The sequence below is a fragment of the Grampus griseus genome (genome assembly GCF_964374135.1).
Source record: "Grampus griseus genome assembly, chromosome: 10".
NCBI classification, from domain to species: domain Eukaryota; kingdom Metazoa; phylum Chordata; class Mammalia; order Artiodactyla; family Delphinidae; genus Grampus; species Grampus griseus.
In genome coordinates this window covers 25,368,571-25,389,317 of record NC_139004.1, presented here as the reverse complement: position 1 = coordinate 25,389,317, position 20,747 = coordinate 25,368,571, and the positions used below count along the sequence as shown (strand labels likewise).

General features: G+C 38.5%; 1 protein-coding gene across 2 annotated transcripts in view; it reads right to left on the bottom strand.

Moving 5' to 3' along the window:
* Window positions 1-20,747, bottom strand: part of PKHD1 (PKHD1 ciliary IPT domain containing fibrocystin/polyductin) — a gene marked incomplete at both ends in the record, with an annotated part of 425,783 nt that overhangs the window by 102,833 nt on the left and 302,203 nt on the right. For both annotated transcript variants that reach the window (XM_082663569.1, XM_082663570.1), the window contains 4 exons: window positions 1,328-1,496; window positions 2,199-3,077; window positions 4,875-5,027; window positions 6,378-6,532. In XM_082663569.1, coding sequence (XP_082519695.1) covers window positions 1,328-1,496; window positions 2,199-3,077; window positions 4,875-5,027; window positions 6,378-6,532 — 1,356 coding nt within the window. The remainder of the gene's footprint in view (window positions 1-1,327; window positions 1,497-2,198; window positions 3,078-4,874; window positions 5,028-6,377; window positions 6,533-20,747) is intronic.

Here is a 20,747-nt window from a genome sequence, read left to right as displayed (position 1 = left end):
TGTGATCAATGCAATGTTCCAATGCAACGGAACTTTGGGGCCTTGCAGTATTTTAAGATTATCATTATAAATATCGATTATACTTGTACTATATAAAAACAATGTAAAAAAAGATGTTCTCATGCAATAAATATCTATTGAAAACCTACTACTTGTACGTTGGGGAATACAATGGTGATAAACAGAGGCATCAGAATTTAGAGTCAAGCAGGGTATATAAAGAAGTTATTGGTTATAAATAAATAAGTTATTATTATTCAATTATAACACTGAATTATAGAGAATTTATTTCCTCTCATCTAACATTTTTAGGTACCATTAGTAATAATATTAAATATTTATTGCATGCCAACCACGTGTCAGGTATTAATAGTACAAATAATCAAATGCTAATATCATTTAGCTTTATAACTATTTCATCCCATAGGTAAGAGTTGAACATAAAGAAGATTGGACAGTAGAAAAAAATGACAGAATAACACAAATTGTATACCTAATAATGTTTAGGTTCCAAAAATGGTTCAGGGATGGGCATCAAAAAGAGATTGGTGTTGGGCCAAACATATAAACTTTCTAATTAGGGTGCTTTTCCTGATTCTTTTATTCCAACTAAAGAAGTTTTCCCAATGTTATAGGAAAGTAAAAATAACCTATTTTCCCTGCTCTGACTTTCCCACTCCCTCTTACAGCAAAAAAAAAAAAACAAAAAAAAAATTCCTTGTCTAGTTTTCAGATTCTTGAATAAAACTCTCAGATCATATGTTCAAGAACAGTAGTTATGCCTGGTCTGAGAGCAAATATCTGTCTAAGCCATATGGTTCATTCTAGGGATTCCTAACAGCAGACATGGTCTTCTTCCCCACCAGTGCCTGCACAAGGACACCCAAGCCTCCTTCTGAAAACTAGTGACACCATACTCCATGGAAGGTTCAAGAATCAGGGTCAATTTTTTCCATTGATTTAGAAAACATCCCAAAGAAGTACCTCTAATAAAGATAAAACAATTAAACAATATCAATAAAACTTGCAATCCATCACTTCTGCCGCTTTTGTCTGCCAGAGGACATCACGTGGTGGATTCCAGATTCAAGGAAGAGAGAAACAGTCTCTTTCTCTTCAGTGAGAGAGATTGCAAAAATTGTATCTCAAAGGGCACAAATATAGGAGGGTAAAGAATTGGGACCAATCAATCTACCATATTTTTCTAGAAGGGCTTATTTCTATTCCCATTGATGATTTTATCCTTGTTTAAAAAACATGTTGAGGTATTTGGAGAATTACCAAACCCTTCATAAATATGGCTTACTATAAATACCAAAACCGGTACCTGGTTTGTAGAGGAGGAAAGTAGAACTTGTTTTTATCTTTGATCTTTAGCATCCTGGTCCTCTCTGCCGTTATTAGAGGCACGATCCCAGTGTTCTCTGCACTGGACAGAATGCAGACATCTAGATCATCGCTATAGCAACTCTTCACAAAACTAGAAAAGGTCACATCTGAAAAAAAATGTTTAAGGTATTACAACATTATACCATGTAAACTACCAACCACAAATACAGACTACGCAACTAAATATTCTTATACTAATGTATGTCCAGGAGTAAGTTTAAGCTACTGTCCAGGGTAGTTTCAGGAGTTTACATAAATCTTGACTTAAAATAGCTTTAATTCTTGAAGACATGGACATTGTATACAAAGTAGAAGAGCATCCCAACACATTGACATCTTAAGAGCAATACTTTCCATCAAAGGTTTGATCAAAATCCAGTGAGGAGTGAGTACAATAGTACAAAAGAGAGCTGACAGAAGATTCTCTGCGTAGGTTGTAGTATAATTGGATTAAATCCTGGCTGCCCCACCAACTACTTGACAACTTCACTGAGGCACAATTTCCACGTGTCAATTTCCTCCTCTGTGTGACAGGAAAAGTAACACGTACCTAAGAGGTTAGGCATATAATCAAATGAAATATTTCCCTGGGAAAGCTCTTCAACAAGTATAGACCGGTGACTTTTTAAAGAAATCACTCACTGTCATTATAAACTACCATTGTGGTTATCAATGCCCAGTAGATGGTCAATTGGACAGCAAGCACCAGATGACACTGTACGCTTTTGTTGATATAATTTCAAAATGCTGTTAAAGCTTCTGTGCACAGATGTATGACACTACATTGCTTGGAAACCCAAACATCCCACCTTGAAGTTTCATGATGCCTGAAATTAAATGGCCACTCCTCACTTTGTGCCATGGCTCCTGAGGCCACCGATTTGGTTCCGAGGTGAATACAGGCCACAAAATACCAACTCGACCCCCTCTGGGATTGGAAGGAGCTCGATCAGGTGACGTCACGTTGGCAGAACGAGGCTTAACTCTATCCTGAATGCAGTCAAAAGATGAGCTAGTGGCCACGATGACTGAATTCCTAACCACAATCTGTAGATTTTCACTATAACACTGTGGGGCAGAAGACACATAAACTACTGCCAAAAGGCCAATAGTATTGTCGACCAGAGTGAGGTTCTCTATTTCCATGCCATGCTCCACATGGAGCATGGCACCGTAGTCAAAGTTCTTGAAAGCCAAGAAGCCAGAGATATTGGTACAGTTGTCAAGTCCAGTCTCCTTATAGAGATGAAGGCCGTGAAGACTTGAGTGGGCCACGTTGTCAGACCAAAGGGCTTCAGGAGAGGAGCACCTGTAGCCTCGGATGTGAAAGCCAAGTCTCTCGGATCCTGCCACAACGTTGCCATGGAGATGGATGTCCTTTGCCTGATTCACTTTGATTCCTGCCACCCAAATGGGAGACCAGGCTGACTGTGTCATCAGAACCACAAGGTTATTAGAGAGAGAATAGTCCTGACCCTCCAAATCAATGCCATGGCCAGCTGTGCTAAACACTACATTGTCATTTAAAACGATCCCCTGACTGGCAGCTGCACGAATGCCCCCACCACAGCTTTGGTGCAGAGTACAAGATATTATCCAGGATCCTGCCGACGTATCAGTGAGCTCGATGGAGGAATACAGTGGTGAGCCAAAGTTCTGAATTTCCACATTGAAAAGTTGAAGGATACCTGCAAGCAAAATGCATGTCATCAGGTACTTGCTTCTTCCCTACAAAAGGCAGAAGGATGGGGCTTCCCTGGTGACGCAGTGGTTGAGAGTCCGCCTGCCGATGCAGGGGACACGGGTTCGTGCCCCGGTCTGGGAAGATCCCATATGCCGCGGAGCGGCTGGGCCCGTAAGCCATGGCTGCTGAGCCTGCGCGTCCGGAGCCTGCGCGTCCGGAGCCTGTGCTCTGCAACGGGAGAGGCCACAACAGTGAGAGGCCCGCGTACCGCGAGGATAAAATGTCTTTCTCACATAGATATTAGGATTAAATGAAACAAAGTAGGCATGGAAACCATCGTCGTTCCTAGTCCATAAGAAGCATCGAATACAGATTCTCTTTCCCTTCCCCAGGGATGATTTAAGAGCCCTGACCAGCAACCCAGAGGCTCAGGACTGAGCCAGCATTGCTGGTGGTTGGGCTCTGGCTTTGGTGCTCAGCTGTAAGAATCGGCCTTCTGTCCTGCTCTGGTGATGAGGTTCCAGCCTGGACTGCAGTTACCGTGGAAAGGGGCCCTGTCTTGCGCTCCCTCCCTAATTCTCTGTCTTCATAAACTGCAGGGTAGTTTTGGTTTTACACAACCACAACTGGGATTCAGCCTTTGTCTAGCCTTCCAGAGCAGGGTTCCTCCACCTCAACATGACTGACATCTTGGACCAGATAATCCTTTCTTGTGGGAGGCTGTCCTGTGCCTTATAGAATGTCGAGCAACTACCCGCTATATGCCAGAAGCTCCACCAAAGCTGTGACAAGCAAAAATGGCTCCAGATATTGTCAAATGTCCTTTGGCCAGAAGGGAAGAGCAAAATCACTTCTGTTGAGAACTGACGGAGCTGGAGCTTATGGAGAGAGAGCTTGTTCTAGGAACCAGAAATCGCGAACTTCGGACGTGCAGGCTCAGCGGCCACGGCCCACGGGCCCAGCTGCTCCGCGGCATGTGGGATCTCCCCGGACCGGGGCACGAACCCACGTCCCCTGCATCGGCAGGCGGACCCTCAACCACTGCGCCACCAGGGAAGCCCTCGAACTTTTGTTTTAAGGTTCAAACATTGCTCTTTACTATACTGGTAAAGCAGATATACCCACAAAAAGTGTTCCGTTCTCAATATACTTGGGAAACCGTTAGATCCTTTGCTCCAGGCTTTCTCAGAGCCTTTATTACATTCATGTACGCAGTGACTTTCTGAGATGGGGCTTTATTTGACTAGGAAACAACTTGGGAATCAATTTTAAGGAACCTAAGTTTAAGAAAAAGGTACTAATCAAATAACTTTGCAGCATTCCAGAAGAGCTAAAGCTTGAAAGAAATGAAAGAAATTTAACTGATCCCTAAAGCAGTCTAGAATATGGAAATCATTCTTATTTAAATTTACACTATTAATTTATAGCATGAGATGAGGCCTGCCATCAAATAGAGCATGCTACTGAGAAAGAGTAATAGAAATTCAGGAAAGAGATAAAATTCAATTGGTCATTAAATCATCTATAATTTCAAAGCAGAGGAAATTTCACATCTGCTGAAGTTTTTTTTTTTTTGAGGTAAAAATGTGCCTGTGTGCTGATAGCTAGTATATTATTTTAACATCACACTGATAATTAAGCACAGATTAGTACTGAAAATTCATAGCTTCTCAGAGCACAGAGAAGCATCTATTTCAAATATTTTGTTTTATAAATGAAAATTCCCACCGTTGGAATTTCTGAGTGTCCCAGATGCATAGCCTCCAATTGGTAGTGCTTAGTAACTTAAAATTTCAGTTACCTGAAAATTCTTCCACGCTGGACTTCCTGAAGGACCCCACAAGTAGTCTCCCCCCGCATGATGTATCACCCTGGATTTGTATGTTTCGGGTCAGAAGTCCAACCTCTGAAGCCAAACGAATGTGTCGGCCATCCTCCATGACGTGGACACTTCCTGGGGCAATGGGAGTTGGGAAAGGAAAAAATTTTTAAAACCTATTTCGGAGATCGCCAGCTGGGGACCCAGCGAACCTGACAAATGAAAACACTCCTTTCCCCGCGGAAGTCCTCCCAACATTAAGGTCTGCTTTTCCTCGGGCGTCCTCCCCAAACGTCGGCTGAGAAATGAAAAGCCCGTTCACTGGTCTCTCATTGGGATCAGAGTGAGCGTGTTTGAGCAAGAATCCATTTGTCCTCAATCACTACGGGTACCGGGACAGGGATGTCAGGGAAGACCGGTCCAATTAGTGGGGTCCCCGGCCTCCTTCCTTCAATTCTTCAATGTGAGATTCCCGCCTTTGGTTGTGCATTGTTCCTGAACCTCTTTGAGAGAGTGAGGAATCGCAGATCCACTGAGGCAGTGATAGGACTGAAGCAGCAGCGGCAACGCCCTCTCCTGGCGGGTCTGGAACTCGTCACTCCCAGAAAGAGCCTCCCCAGTCTTGCTGGTTTGTTCCACTGCCCACCCCACTTTGCATTGTACGTTGTGTATTATAGGCAAGGATTGCTAACGATGTCTCTTTTCCCCGCCACTCTTTAGAAACAAAATCATCCTTAAAACCATGATTTAGAAATAGCTTTAGATACAGTCCTGCTGAAAGAATGTATTTCCCTCTCACATATCAGAGACAAGAAAGATATCCCCTAATCCCTTTATGTCCGTGTTTTTTATTTATTAGCTATATTTCCTGGGTTAAGTTTATTTATTAGGCTGAAGCGGGAAATATGGTTATTTATTATTTATAATGCAATATATTTTAAGTGTGTATACTGTATTAAAATATTCAGTACTTTTTTTTTTCAAGAAAAAGGTATTTGGTTTTTATTTATATTTTGGGGCAGTAGTAGTAGTCAATTGATACAATGAACTTCATGTCAGGAAGGACACATTCCTAAGTATGGAAAAAGGAGTCATTATTTACAATGACTACCACATTCTAAGTGGCTGTGTGATTCAATAGGCCAGGAAATGAACTGGAAACTCATCTCCCATGAGATTTATTCTGGCTCAGCCATGAAAATGCCCGGTGACCTTGAACAAGGTTCTTAACCCTTCTGCTTGCTTCTAGGCTTGCCATTATAAATAAAAAGTTTAAAAATTCCCTCACATCAAAGATTTTTTTTAATTAGGCAATAAAATTAATGAAGGGATGGAGATAAAGCCTTCTAAGGATGAGCCTAGGGCAGCAGTAAAATATTATCCATCCCCTCTGAACGCCGATCAGATCCAAGGTCCCAAGGCAGGTTGCTGAACACGTTTTTCTTGGCTCATTCACTTCCCTTAACTAACAAACCAAAGCCTTACCGACGTGCCGGTGTCTGAGCCGTTCATGGATGCTAACATGGTGGCCCCTGACTTCTTTCACAGTGAGGACCTCTGCTTCGTGAGGTTCATATGAAGAGGAACTAAGGACAATCTTGTCTTGGGGTCGCCAATCCACTGTGTTCTCTACTATAATTCTGTAACAGCATAAAGATGGAATCAGGTACGCTGGCAGTACAACACAGATGACCTACTAAACTCCAGGGAGAAGAGGAAATCCACTGCAGACAACCATTCCCACCAGGGAGAGTAACGTAGAAATAGCAAGTCAAGACAGAGAAAAAAGGTCTTTGCAAAAAAATTAATGCCAATGGAGTTCATCTTCTGGCTGATATGTATACAATACAGGGTTAACAAAGGTATTCTGTGGCCATGAAGTACCAGACAAAGCAACAAGAAAGAGTAAAAGTTCCAGAGTTTAGTATATGCCGTCTACATATGGTTTCCTAAAATGGAAATCGTCTTCCTCAATTGGGAAACAGTTTGAATAATAAAGGCATTTCAGAAGGGATCTTTTCTCAAATTTTCTGAAGACCTCTAATACCATTTTCAGACAATTAATCATCATGCATTAAGGCTCATACCTTCGTGGTCAAGCAGAAACAGTGTGAATCCTAGAGGTTCCACTTAGTAGCTGTGTGAACTTGAGAGGTCACATAACTCTTTTGAGTTTCATATCTTCATTTGAAAAGTGACGATATTTTGAGCTTCCCTTCCCCATCTCTCTGTTATTGCAGGGACAAAGGTATGCATTCCCTGAGGGTGCTAAGTTCCAAGCATTGTGCTTTCATCACAATATGTAATAAGGGTTTTGTTCACTTTTGTTTTTTTAACTCACATTTAATAAAGTTTTTGTTCAATCGTTCCCTGCTGCCTAGCTTTTCCAGTGAATATATTTGCTTTATTCTCCATTTACAGTCATTACCAACTTCAATAGTGTAAGTTTATATTAATGGCCTGCCTCTTTTGCTAATGTCCACACTTTAGCAAGTGTTGACAATAGAGTCTCCTCTACCAGTAAAGGTTCATCCAGGCAGCAGGTCCACGTGAAGGCCATTCAACCGAGCAATATATATTGTCCGCTCTAAGCAACAGTATGCACCAGACACTATCGTGGGTGCTAGAGACATAATGGTAAATAAAACATATGGCCTTTGTGTTAAAAAATGACAACTTAGATTTTGACTAGCAGATACCCTTAAAGAGTCTATTGTGTGAGTGGGGAATTCACAGATGTTTTGTACATAATATTAACACCAAAAAAGAAAGAAATTAAAGGGGGTCATTCTTGGGCCAATGATATGAATCTGTTATGAACCAAAGATTGTAATTAATTTAAATCTGTGTGCCTGAGGTTAGACAGAGAATAAGAGAGAGTAAAAAAGAGAGAAAAAAAGACAATTGTGGATGGTTGCAATTTTAATTAAAGAATTTAGAGTCTTTGTAAGACAGGATTTGCTGATTTGCTATTATATCCTAGAAAAGAGAAAAAGGAATTATTGAAATTATTATCCCAAACTTTATATTAAAAACATAAATGAACTTAAGTCAACCTTTTTCATGAAGACTTCCCAAACTTTACAGATTCATAAACATTTCTCTCTCCTCTATACTCCTGAAGCCTTGAGATTCTATATCTCATAAGGACATACACAGATGGCAAGGGAGCATGACCCTATGTCCACACAGCAACAGTGGTAACTTGAGAAAATTTTGATCCTCATATCAATAGACTAAAAAGTTTTGCTACTCAAGTATCAGTATTCAGTATTCCTTAAATTCCAATATCCACTCTTCCTATTTGCAGTCTTTGACTCTTATGGTTGCCCTTCAACCGTTTCAAGAAATCCTAGCTTGGGCTTCCCTGGTGGCGCAGTGGTTGGGAGTCCGCCTGCCGATGCAGGGGATACGGGTTCGTGCCCCGGTCTGGGGAGATCCCACATGCCGCGGAGCAGCTGGGCCTGTGAGCCATGGCCGCTGAGCCTGCGCGTCCGGAGCCTGTGCTCCGCAACGGGAGACGCCACAACAGTGAGAGGCCTGTGTACCGCAAAAAAAAAAAAAAAAAAAAAAAAAAAATCCTAGCTTAAGGATTTGAATCCCAGCTTAAGGATTTGAATCCCAGCTCTATTTCATGTATCTGATTAATACTAATAAGAATCCTATAGCTACAGGGAAGAGGAGACACCTGCTCGTTGTTCTCAGCAAAACACACCAAAACTAATAAATAAACAAAAAAATTAAGAGTTGTTTGCAACATAACTGGACCTAAATAGAAACCATATGAGAAGAGAGAGGAAACAATAATCACTGAAGAAGTCTCCTGAAAGATAACTGTTGAAAAGTATAAAGAAAATATCAGCAGTTTCCATTATTCTGGCATTAAATTTTACCTAATATAGGGAAAATATAATACTTTTGGTCAAAAGAACATAATTACAAAGAATGAAAAGAAATATACTTCCAAATTTGATTTAAAAGTTTTTACCACTGTGTATAAACCATTCATATAGAAATACCTATAACTTAAATGAATTTAACTAAACTTTGGGGAGGTCTTAATGATAATAGCTGCACTTGACCACAGTCTCAGAATGTCCAGATGCCAAAATGTTTTCCTCCAAGGAATAAGAGTGGCCATAGACTTCTGAACTCTAGTAATACTGAGGCTTTTTTTTTTTTTTAAACTCCAGTTTAAACTTTCTTTTGTCAACTGCCGTTGAAATCTCCTGACACTCTCAGACCACACTGGACTATGTGAGGTGTTTAAGAAATCGAATCCTGTAATGATGCTGACGGTGACAACAAGAATAGCTGTCGTAGGTGTCAACTGTTTGTCTACCTGACCTCCTTTCTCCTTTGTTCCAGGAAATCCACCACATCTCTTCTGAGAACCGCTCTCCTCACCCACCACACTAAGTGGTCCTAGTGAGATCTGAGAATTGCAGTCTCACAAGCCTTTTACCAAAGGGTGAGCAAGGGATCCAACCTGTCTTTGTTGATCAAAATCCTTCCCCTTTTCCAGCTTTATGAGGTATAATCGAAAACTAAAATTGTAAGATATTTAAAGTGTAGAATATGATGATTTGATATACGTACCCATTGTGAAAGGATTTCCCCCATTGAACGAATTAATACATCTGTCACCTCACATATTCACCCCTTTCTTTTGTTGGGTGAGAACACTTAAGTTCTACTCTCTTAGCAAATTACACAGTACAGTGTTATCAACTGCAGTCACCTGGACTTTTGAATAGAAACTAAGGGGAAAGAGAAATGTCCTCCCTGGTGGTAAAGCTGGGAAGAGCCGACAGCTCTGGGTTCACGTGCACCCTATAGAACGTGGAAACCTCTTCAGCAGAACTAAATGAGGTTGAAATATAGAAGCAGGAGAGGTGGAGGGAGGGCCTGATGCAATCTCCCAAGTGATGAAGAAGGGTGGCTTTTACTTTTACTTTTGACTGAAAGAATCAGGATTCTTACAATACAATACAATAACTATGATAACTACCACGTCGTGAGGCTGACTTGGAGCCAGAAACCAGGCTAAGTTCTTTATCCACATTAATTTACTTAATTCTTATAACTACTCTATTAACCAGGCATTATTATTCTCATATTATAGAAAAAGAAACTGAGACTCAGAGAGAATACTTTACCCAAAATTACACATTTAGTTAATTGCATAATTAGAAGTATTTTAACCTGCCTGCCCTAAAAGTCCAAGCTCATTTTCATTGTAGAAATCTATTGCTCTCCTCCCTTCCTAACTCACATGTCTTTTCCTAGCATGGAGACAATGGGCAATCTGAGATTAGCACCCACTAGTTCCTTGGACCAGAAGGAATCATCTTCTTTTGGAGACTACAAAAGTGATCCTAAATTCCTGCTAATAAATGAATAAGGCCACCAGCTCTACGTTCTAACATTTGAACTAAATTTTTATAGTATAATAATGAGGTTTGAATAATGAGCCAAAAAATGAGAGTAGTTTTTGAAATTAAATGCAAGGTTCTAATTTATTAGACAAGATGCCATTGAGTCAACAGGCTCAACAAGCTCTGATTTCCAGAAAAGATACATCAATCCAGCGTAGCAGGCATTTATTGGAACTCTTCCTTATGTTCTGTTGTGTACTAGATGCTAAGTAACACACCAAATCAATAAAAAACACCAATATTTTCCTCTCCTATAGAAGCTGCTTGGAAGAACAGGAAATACATACCTGAAGCAGTTCAGTATCAATCACTAAGAAGCGTATTTAAATTAAAATTATAAATCAGAAAATCACATGGAATAGTGATTCAGACAGTGGGAAAATCATTGTGTGCTGGAGGGGAGATTGAATGCCTTGTACGAGATGTGATGGAATCTTTAAGGATCAGTAGGAAGTATAAAGGTAAAGAGGAGATGCAAGGGTACTTTTGACCCTCTAATTGCATACATCAAATATTTAGTAAGCCAGTACAGAAGCTGTTACAGAAAACCACGTGGAAGCGCCAAAGTGAGAATGTAGCAGAAAGCAGACAAACAAGAAATATTCCAAACAAATGTATCCATAGAGCAGCCACTGTGGAAAATAGTACGGAGGTTTCTTAAAAACTAAAAATAGAGTTACCATATGATCCAGCAATCCCACTCCCAGGCATATATCCAGAAAAGACCAAAGTTCTAATTTGAAAAGATACATGCACCCCAATGTTCATAGCAGCACTGTTCACAATAGCCAAGACACGGAAACAACCCAAGTGTTCACTGACAGATGAATGGATAAAGAAGGTGTGGTATGTATACACAATGGACTATTACTCAGCCATAAAAAAATAATGAAATAATGCCATTTGCAGCAACATGGATGGGCCTAGAGATTATCATACTAAGTGAAGTTAGAGAAAGACAAATATTATATGATATCACTTATATGTGAAATCTAAAAGATAATACAAATGAACTTATTTACAAAAGAGAAACAGACATATAAAACAAACTTATGGTTACCAAAGGGGAAGGGGGGTGGGATAAATTGGCAACATGGGATTAACAGATGCATACTACCATATATAAAATAAACAACAAGGATTTACTGTATAGCACAGGGAACTACATTCAATATCTTGTAATAAACTATAATGAAAAAGAACAGGAAAAAAACCCAAAGTATATCTGTAGAATACCACCATTGATTGGATATGGTAGATAATAAAATAGATATCATCAATGATAACCTTAGAATTAAAAGCCTAGGACCTGGAAAAAGTTGAGACAAGAAATGATTTGTTCTTCAGGTCAGAGTTATTTTCTTATAAATAACAGAATAAGTTAATAAACCACTTAAGAAACAGAAAAATACCAGGACAAAGAGGCCGGCCAAGGCTTTACGCACTTTCTTTAAAAAGTAAATGAGAGGGCTTCCCTGGTGGCGCAGTGGTTGAGAGTCCACCAGCCGATGCAGGGGACACGGGTTCGTGCCCCAGTCCAGGAAGATCCCACATGCCGTGGAGCGGCTGGGCCCGTGAGCCATGGCCGCTGAGCCTGCGCGTCCGGAGCCTGTGCTCCGCAACGGGAGAGGTCACAACAGTGAGAGGCCCGCATACCGCAAAAAAAAAAAGTAAAAGAGATAAGAAAAAAGTGAGAGCCTTTGAGAAAGGTTCCCTATAAGCCTACTCTTTTCCCTGTTGTCCTCTTCTCACTAAATTATATCTCACTAAATTATATCACTCTTCACCCAGTTGTTCAAGTCAGTGACCTTTGAACTCTTCCCTTTTGCCCAGCCCACCAGCAAATCATGTTGGCTCTTCTTCAACATCTATTTAACCACTTCTTTCCTCTTCCATCATCCTACCCCAATCTAAGCCATCAGCATGTGTCTACCTGAAATACTGCAATGTTATTGCAATGTTTTTTTTAAATTTAATTTATTTTTTATATAGCAGGTTCTTATTAGTTATCTGTTTTATAGATATTAGTGTATATATGTCGATCCCAATCTCCCAATTCATCCCCTCTTGCTTTCCACCCTTGGTGTCCATACACTTGTTCTCTCCATCTGTGTCTCTGTTTCAGCCTTGCAAACTGATTCCATCTGTACCATTTTTCTAGATTCCACATATATGCGTTAATCTACTATATTTGTTTTTCTCCTTCTGACTTACTTCGCTCTGTATGACAGTCTCTAAGTCCATCCATATCTCTACAAATGACCCAATTTTGTTCCTTTTAATGGCTGAGTAATATTCCACTGTATATATGTACTACATCTTCTTTATCCATTTGTCTGTTGATAGGCATTTAGGTTGCTTCCATGACCTGGCTATTGTAAATAGTGCTGCAATGAACATTGGCAAAGCTTCAGTGATCAAGACGATATGGTACTGGCACAAAAACAGAAATATAGATCAATGGAACAGGACAGAAAGCCCAGAGCTAAACCCATGCACCTATGGTCAACTAATCTATGACAAAGGAGGCAAGGATATACAATGGAGAAAAGACAGTCTCTTCAATAAGTGGTACTGGGGAAACTGACAGCTACATGTAGAAGAATGAAATTAGAGCACTCCCTAACACCATACACAAAAATAAACTCAAAATGGATCAAAGACCTAAATGTAAGACCAGACACTATAAAACTCTTAAAGGAAAACATAGGAAGAGCACTCTGACATAAATCACAGCAAGATCTTTTTTGACCCACCTCCTAGAGCAATGGAAATAAAAACAAAAATAAACAAATGGGACCTAATGAAACTTCAAAGCTTTTGCACAGCAAAGGAAACTATAAACAAGATGAAAAGACAACCCTCAGATTGGGAGAAAATATTTGCAAATGAATCAATGGACAAAGGATTAATCTCCGAAATATATAAACAGCTCATGCAGCTCAATATTAAAAAAACAAACAATCCAATCCAAAAATGGGCAGAAGACCTAAATAGACATTTCTCCAAAGAAGACATACAGATGGCCAAGAAGCACATGAAAAGCTGCTCAATATCACTAATTATTAGAGAAATCCAAATCAAAACTACAATGAGGTATCAGCTCACACGGGTTAGAATGGGCATGATCAGAAAATCTAAAAACAACAACTGCTGGAGAGGGTGTGGAGTAAAGGGAACCCTCTTGCACTGTTGGTGGGAATGTAAATTGATACAGCCACTATGGAGAACAGTATGGAGGTTCCTTAAAAAACTAAAAATAGAACTACCATATGACCCAGCAATCCCACTACTGGGCATATACCCAGAGAAAACCACAATTCAAAAAGACACATATTGCAATGTTTTAACAGTTAATCTCTCTGCTTCCACCTTTGTCCTCCCAACAGTCAATTGTCCACACAGCATAAATCAGATTCAAACATAAATTGGACCATGTCTTGTTTAAAATCTTCCCAGACCAGGATAAAATCTGAAAACTTTATCATAGGATTCATCAAGTAACCACTTAACTTCAAAGAGCACATGGTCTCCCCAAAGAGACCCACAGTAAAATATACTTAATGGATACATACATACTTGTAATGGATAAAAAAATGAATTTCTTTTAATCTAGGTATAACCTCCTTGGACTTATCTGTAATCCAAAAATCCAACATTTTTATTCATCAGTCTCCCCAAAAGTCAACTGAAGCAAGCAACAGCAAGGAGTAATTTAATTTAGAGAGAAATTGATATAATAATATGTAACAAAAGAAACTTAGTTTTTTTTTCAAATATCTGGCTAAGCTTACTTTGGTTGGTAGTGTAAGAAATGAGCCTAAGTTTATAAAGTCTAAGTTTATAGAATGAAAATTTTCCTCTGAGGATTTCACTGTAACATCCTTCATAAAATAAATACATTATATACAAATAAATTCAGATCTACAATTCTGGTAGAAAGAATTCTTGGTGAAAGTTCATAAAGGGGTCCAAGTAAAATCTGTCCCCATAACAGTATATTAGAAAGACTTACTAAACTGGCTTTTGATGGAAGAAAGATTATAGATCAATGTTTAAAGAAACAGTTTGAATAAGGTCTGTAGTTCGGTTAATACTGTACTAATATCAACTTGCTGGATTTGATAAAGTCTATGGTTATGTAAGATACCACCAGGGAGTGCCAAGTCAAGGGTACATGGGAACTCTGTACTATTTTTGCAACTTCTTGTGAGTCTTAAATTATGTTACAAATTTTTAAAAGGTTAAAAAAAGAAATCATCCATAAAATGAATACACTGTGATAATTACATATCATTCATATAAACTCATTAAAGTACTCCTCATCAGGACTGATACTAAATAATTTTGTTTTTAATATGATTTTGTTTTTAATATTTGCAGTATGTAGAACACAAACAATGGAATCAGACCAACTGTGGTAAAAATTCAGCCTCAGGAATTCTAGCTTTATGACCTTGGAAATTTTACTTACCTTCTCCAGCCTCAGTTTTTATATCTGTAAAATGAAGATAATAATACCTAACTTATAGCACTCAGAGATTTAAGTGAGATCATGTATATAAAATGCTTGGTAGATGCCTGACACAGAGTGAGCCCACATGATAAGAACTCAGTAAGTGGCAGCTAGTTAATTACTATCGCTAATTTTAATTAATAAAATTGAGTTTCTTTCAAAATAGCCTGTAGCTCACATTCTGAATGAGGTTTTTAACACATTCTTATAAGAAAAATCCATTCATATGGCTCCTGCCAAATTCCAACTTGCTAACCTGATAATGATGAAAGATTCTTATTGATCCCTGTTGGAAATGCCTCCCTCACAAATCCTTTAGGGGATCAGAAAAGCACTTCAAACTCAACATGACCAAATCTGAGCTCATAATCATTTCCCCAAAAGTTTAGTCCTCCTCTAGTGAATGGTGCCACCATCCATCTACATAAACCAGAACCAAGAAAGCACCTCACGCCCGATTCATCCAAGAGATTCTTTCCTGTCTATACATCTGCCCACTTCTCTCCATTGCCACTTCAGCTCCTAACCACAAGTTACACTATCTCTTGCTTGCACCTCCTAAGTGATATCCCTAGATCCATTTTTGACTCCTCTTATAGTCTGCATTATAGCTAGAAATATTTTTTTAAGATATAAAAATGTGATTATCGGTGCTACCTCCCACCCATACTATCCCCTTAGAAACCTAAAACAGCTGCACAATGTTCAGGAGGCCAAACACAAAAATTCTTGACATCACCAATGAATATGGCCCTGACCCGTAACTACCCCTTGGAATCCTATCATCATGGCTTGGGCTGTTCTCTTTGTCAGCCATCCTGGCATTCTTTCAAGTCCCTCGTGTTCTCCATTCTTTCTCCCAGCACAGAATCACCTCTTGGGTCTCTGTTTCTCAATCACCTGTGCTGGGTCCTCCTCTATCAACTTCTAAAAAATAAGACTGGCCCCAATCTCATTTCCAGGCTCCAGTTTTCTCCTCTACCCATTGATAGTCTTCTTATCAATAACATCATCCACTTCCAGGATGACTCCCTGTCACGGTCTCCGTGAGCCCTAAGTTATGTGTTAAATTACCTTCTTCACATCTCTACTTGGTGTCTCCAACTCAGCACATCCCTACTATCGTCCACCCTGACAAGCTTGCTCCTCTTCCAGTCTCCCCATCTCAGTGCATGCTTCCACCACCCACCAGGTTGGTCAATCAAAAACCTGAAGGACTTCCCTCACCTCAACATTCAATTCATGAGCAAGTCCAGACAGCATCATTTCTTCTCTCTATCTCCACTCCCTCTAGTCCTAGCCATTATGATTTTTGACCTCGACTGACCTCCTGATACCCCAGCTTCTGCTCTTGTCTCCATGATCCATCATCTACATAGCAGCCAGAGTGATTTTCAAAACCTAAATCAGACTCCACCAATTCCCCTGCATAAAACCTTTCAGTAGTTTCCCTTTGACCTCTCACACCTAAACAAGGTACCATGTGACTTGGCATCTGTCGTGTCATGCAACTCTACCTACTGCTCACTCTGGTCCAGCTAGAGTGACCACCTTTCTGTTCCCCGAGCCCCAAAGGCCACCTCAGAGACACAGCTGGATGTCCGTCCTTCACTGAGAACTCTTGTCCATTCTCACCAAACAGGAGGATCCCTCTTACCATTCATATCTCAGCTTAAATTTCCCTTCTCCAGAAGGATCCTCCTTGTCCATTCAATATAAAAGAGTACACCTGATACTCCCACCCCCAGCTATCTTGGATCATATCACCCTATTTATTTCCTTTTTCTTTTCTTTTTAACATCTTTACTGGAGTATAATCGCTTTACAATGGTGTGTTAGTTTCTGCTTTATAACAAAGTGAATCAGTTATACATATACATATATCCCCATATCTCTTCCCTCTTGTGTCTCCCTCCCTCTCACCCTCCCTATCCCACCCCTCCACGTGGTCACAAAGCACCGAGCTGATCTCCCTGTGCTATGCGGCTGCTTCCCACGAGCTATCTATTTTATGTTTGATAGTGTATATGTCCATGTCACTCTCTCACTTTGTCCCAGCTTACCCTTCCCCCTCCCCGTATCCTCAAGTCCATTCTCTAGTAGGTCTGTGTCTTTATTCCCGTTTTGCCCCTAGGTTCTTCATGACCTTTTTTTTTTTTTTTAGATTCCATATATATGTGTTAGCAGACGGTATTTGTTTTTCTCTTTCTGACTTACTTCACTCTGTATGATAGACTCTAGGTCCATCCACCTCACTACAAATAACTCAATTTCTTTTTTTTAATGTCTGAGTAATATTCCATTGTATATATGTGCCACATCTTCTTTATCCATTCATCTGTTGATGGACACTTAGGCTGCTTCCATGTCCTGGCTATTGTAAATAGAGCTGCAGTGAACATTTTGGTACATGACTCTTTTTGAATTATGGTTTTCTCAGGGTATATGCCTAGTAGTGGGATTGCTGGGTCATATGTAGCTCTATTTTTAGAAGAAAAAGTATCCTTATAGTCTTAATTTACTGTTTATTCCAAGAATGCAAGCTGAATTTTACTAAATGCATTTCTGTTTTGTATCAAACTGAACATTCTTAGTCTTTATATTTTTTGTTTAGGTAAATTATATTAATTAATTATTTCATTTTGAACCATCCTTCACTTGAATAAATCATACTCTTTTTTTAAAAAATAAATTACTGGATTTCATTTGTTGCTGTTTTATTTAGGATATGGCTTGGATGTTGCCTTAGTTTTCTTTTTTTGAGTTACCTTTAGCAGCTGTTTTATAAATTACTTTATGCTTGCTTGCTAAAACAAATTGGAAAGCTTCACATATCTTCCTATGCTATGGAATAGATTGTACAACACAGTAAGTGTCTGATGACTAAGTGAATGGCTAGAAAAACATGACATAAGTTTACTTGAGCCAAATGTATTCTTGGGAATAAATCTGTGATAACTTTATGTCTTGCTGCTACTGGTTCTTTCAGTTTTATTCTTCTTTAGCTGATTATGATCATTTATATTTCTTTTTTTAAAATTTATTCATTTATTTATTTATTTTTGGCTGTGTTGGGTCTTTGTTGTTGTGCGTGGGCTTTCTCTAGTTGCGGCGAACGGGGGCTCCTCTTCGTTGTGGTGCACGGGCTTCTCACTGTGGTGGCTTCTCTTGTTGTGAAGCATGGGTTCTAGGCATGCTGGATTCACTAGTTGTGGTACGTGGGCTCAGTAGCTGTGGCTCACAGGCTCTAGAGCACAGGCTCAGTAGTTGTGGTGCATGGGCTTAGTTGCTCCGTGGCATGTGGGATCTTTCCAGACCAGGGCTTGAACCTGTGTCCCCTGCATTAGCAGGTGGATTCTTAACCACTGCACCACCAGGGAAGTCCCAATCATTTATATTTCTATATATAATTTTTTAATTTCAGAATGACACTATATAGATATATACATTTTTAGATTACAATTTTAATCTCTTTGATATCTATTATAGTTGAATCCCCGTTTCTGAATTACATTTTGTTCTCTTTGTATGGTTAGTTATTAGAGATTAAACCAGTACCTCTAAAAAAAAATCAAGTCTATTAATTTCCTACTTTGTAATTCATCAGTTTTTGCCTTTATCAGGTACGGATTGATTTCATTAGATTTGTTGGTTATTTTCTTTCTGATTTCTTACATTGACAACTTAGTTTATTTTGTACTTTCTTATTCAACAATGAAAGCATTTAATGTGATGACACGTATGGCCATCTCTCATGTAATACTCTCATTACTGTTATTTTCCAAGTAGTCTATTGATAAAGGTTTGATCTCCTCTTAGATACAAAAGTTATGTAGGAGAGCGTTTATCTTTTTTTTCTTCCATCTTGCAAGAGATTAAGGTTGTTGGCTAAACTTTTATTTTAATCTCCATGTTTATTTTAATCTCCATGTTTATTTTATTGTGATTATATTGTATCAATATATAATTTCTGTTTATTAAAATTCATTAAGGTTTTTAATTATATATATTGGAGTAAAGACATATTATACATATATACAAATTAAATTGCCTTTATTATATTGGTTATATTTCTTAATATTTTCTTTATAATTTTAATCTAAAGGTTAAAAACTGAAAGAGGTAAGTAAATTTTATTACTTTCATTACTTTTGTTTCTGTTAATTTCTTCTCATATTTTTTACCGATTTACTTTATGTATTTCTATATTATGTTATCTGGTATAAAACTTTCCTTACTACTGGGGTCTCACTGAAGATTGAAGTCTTTATTAATATAAAATGTATTTATTTTGATTTTTTACTTTTCTTGTGAATAATTTTGAAGTCCTTGCTTCCATTTTATTTTTATTTTAAGGATTCATTTTGTCCAATATTTAACTAAACATTTTTCTGAACTTGTTTTCCTCTGATAAAAAAAGTTATGATTACATTTTTATTCATTACTAATTTTTTTTTCTATATAGGGTCATTTTTAACAAGCATATTTTCTTTTTATAATTGGCAGATTTATTCTTACTTTCTTACTTTTATTGTCATTTTGTACCTTTTTTGTCATTTTAGTTATCACTATTTCATGGTCTTCTCTGTATTTCACCCTTTATTTTATAGTTTCTTTCATTCTTTTTTCTCTCTGGTGATTTGGAAGGTATATGTCTTATTTTATTTATTTATTTATTTTGCGGTACGTGGGCTTCTCACTGCTGTGGCCTCTCCCGTCGCGGAGCACAGGCCCCGGACACACAGGCTCAGTGGCCATGGCTCACGGGCCCAGCCACTCCACGGCATGTGGGATCCTCCTGGACCGGGGCACGAACCCGTGTCCCCTGCATTGGCAGGCAGACTCCCAACCACTGCGCCACCAGGGAAGACCTATAAGTCCTATTTTTAATTCTGTTAGAATTAACTCATATTTACTTCCTATGGCTCTCTTATGTTCCATCTCCAGTTTCCTGCGGCTATAGTCCCCAATTTCAAACCTAGATTTTTATTTGAGAATTATAACCTGTGATGGTTAGTTTATGTGTCACCTTGGCTAGGCTATAGTAGCCAGGTATTCGATCAAACAGGAAGCTTACTGTTGTTGTGAAGGTATTTTGCAAATGTGGTTAACATCTACAGTCAGGTGACTTTAAGTGAAGGAAATGGCCCTCAATAATGTGGGTGGGCCTCATCAATCAGTTGGAAGACCTTAAAGCAAAATTGAAGTTTCCCTGAAAAAGAAGAAATTCTACTTCAAGATTACAGTATCAGATCCTGCTCAAGTCTTTGCACCCTGCCAGCCTGCCCTACAAAATTTTGAACTTATAGCTCTCCTAAGCATATGAGCTAATTCCTTGAAACATATCTCTTTATATATAACATATACTGTATATAATATATATATACACATACACATACATACACATATAATCTACTATTATATATATTTTATAGAAACAGAACCCTGACTAATACATTAACTTTCAGATTTTATATAGTTTCTTTTATAAGAGCAATTAGAATTTGTCTTATTTTAATAACCATAGTTACAGTATTATATTTAACTTATTCCAATGCTTGCCTTTGATATCTATACTTTATCTACCTTTATACAATTCCTGAATTCTATTTGTATTCTTAAATTTTAGACTCAGTTTAATCTCTTTATTATAACACATTTTTGAATTTTTTTCAGTTCTTGCAAAGCAAAAGAAATCTTTTGTTTACATTCACATGTGAACAGCATTTTAGCAGGGTCTATGTTTACAAGCCAGGCCTTTGCTTATAATCTTTTTTCCCCTGAACATTTCTAGATTTTGCACCACTATCTTCCTACATTTGATATTGCAGAAAATTCTAATGTTATCAAGCTTTATGTCCCTTTTTGTTTTTCTTTTACTTTTTCACTTTTTTTCCTTGT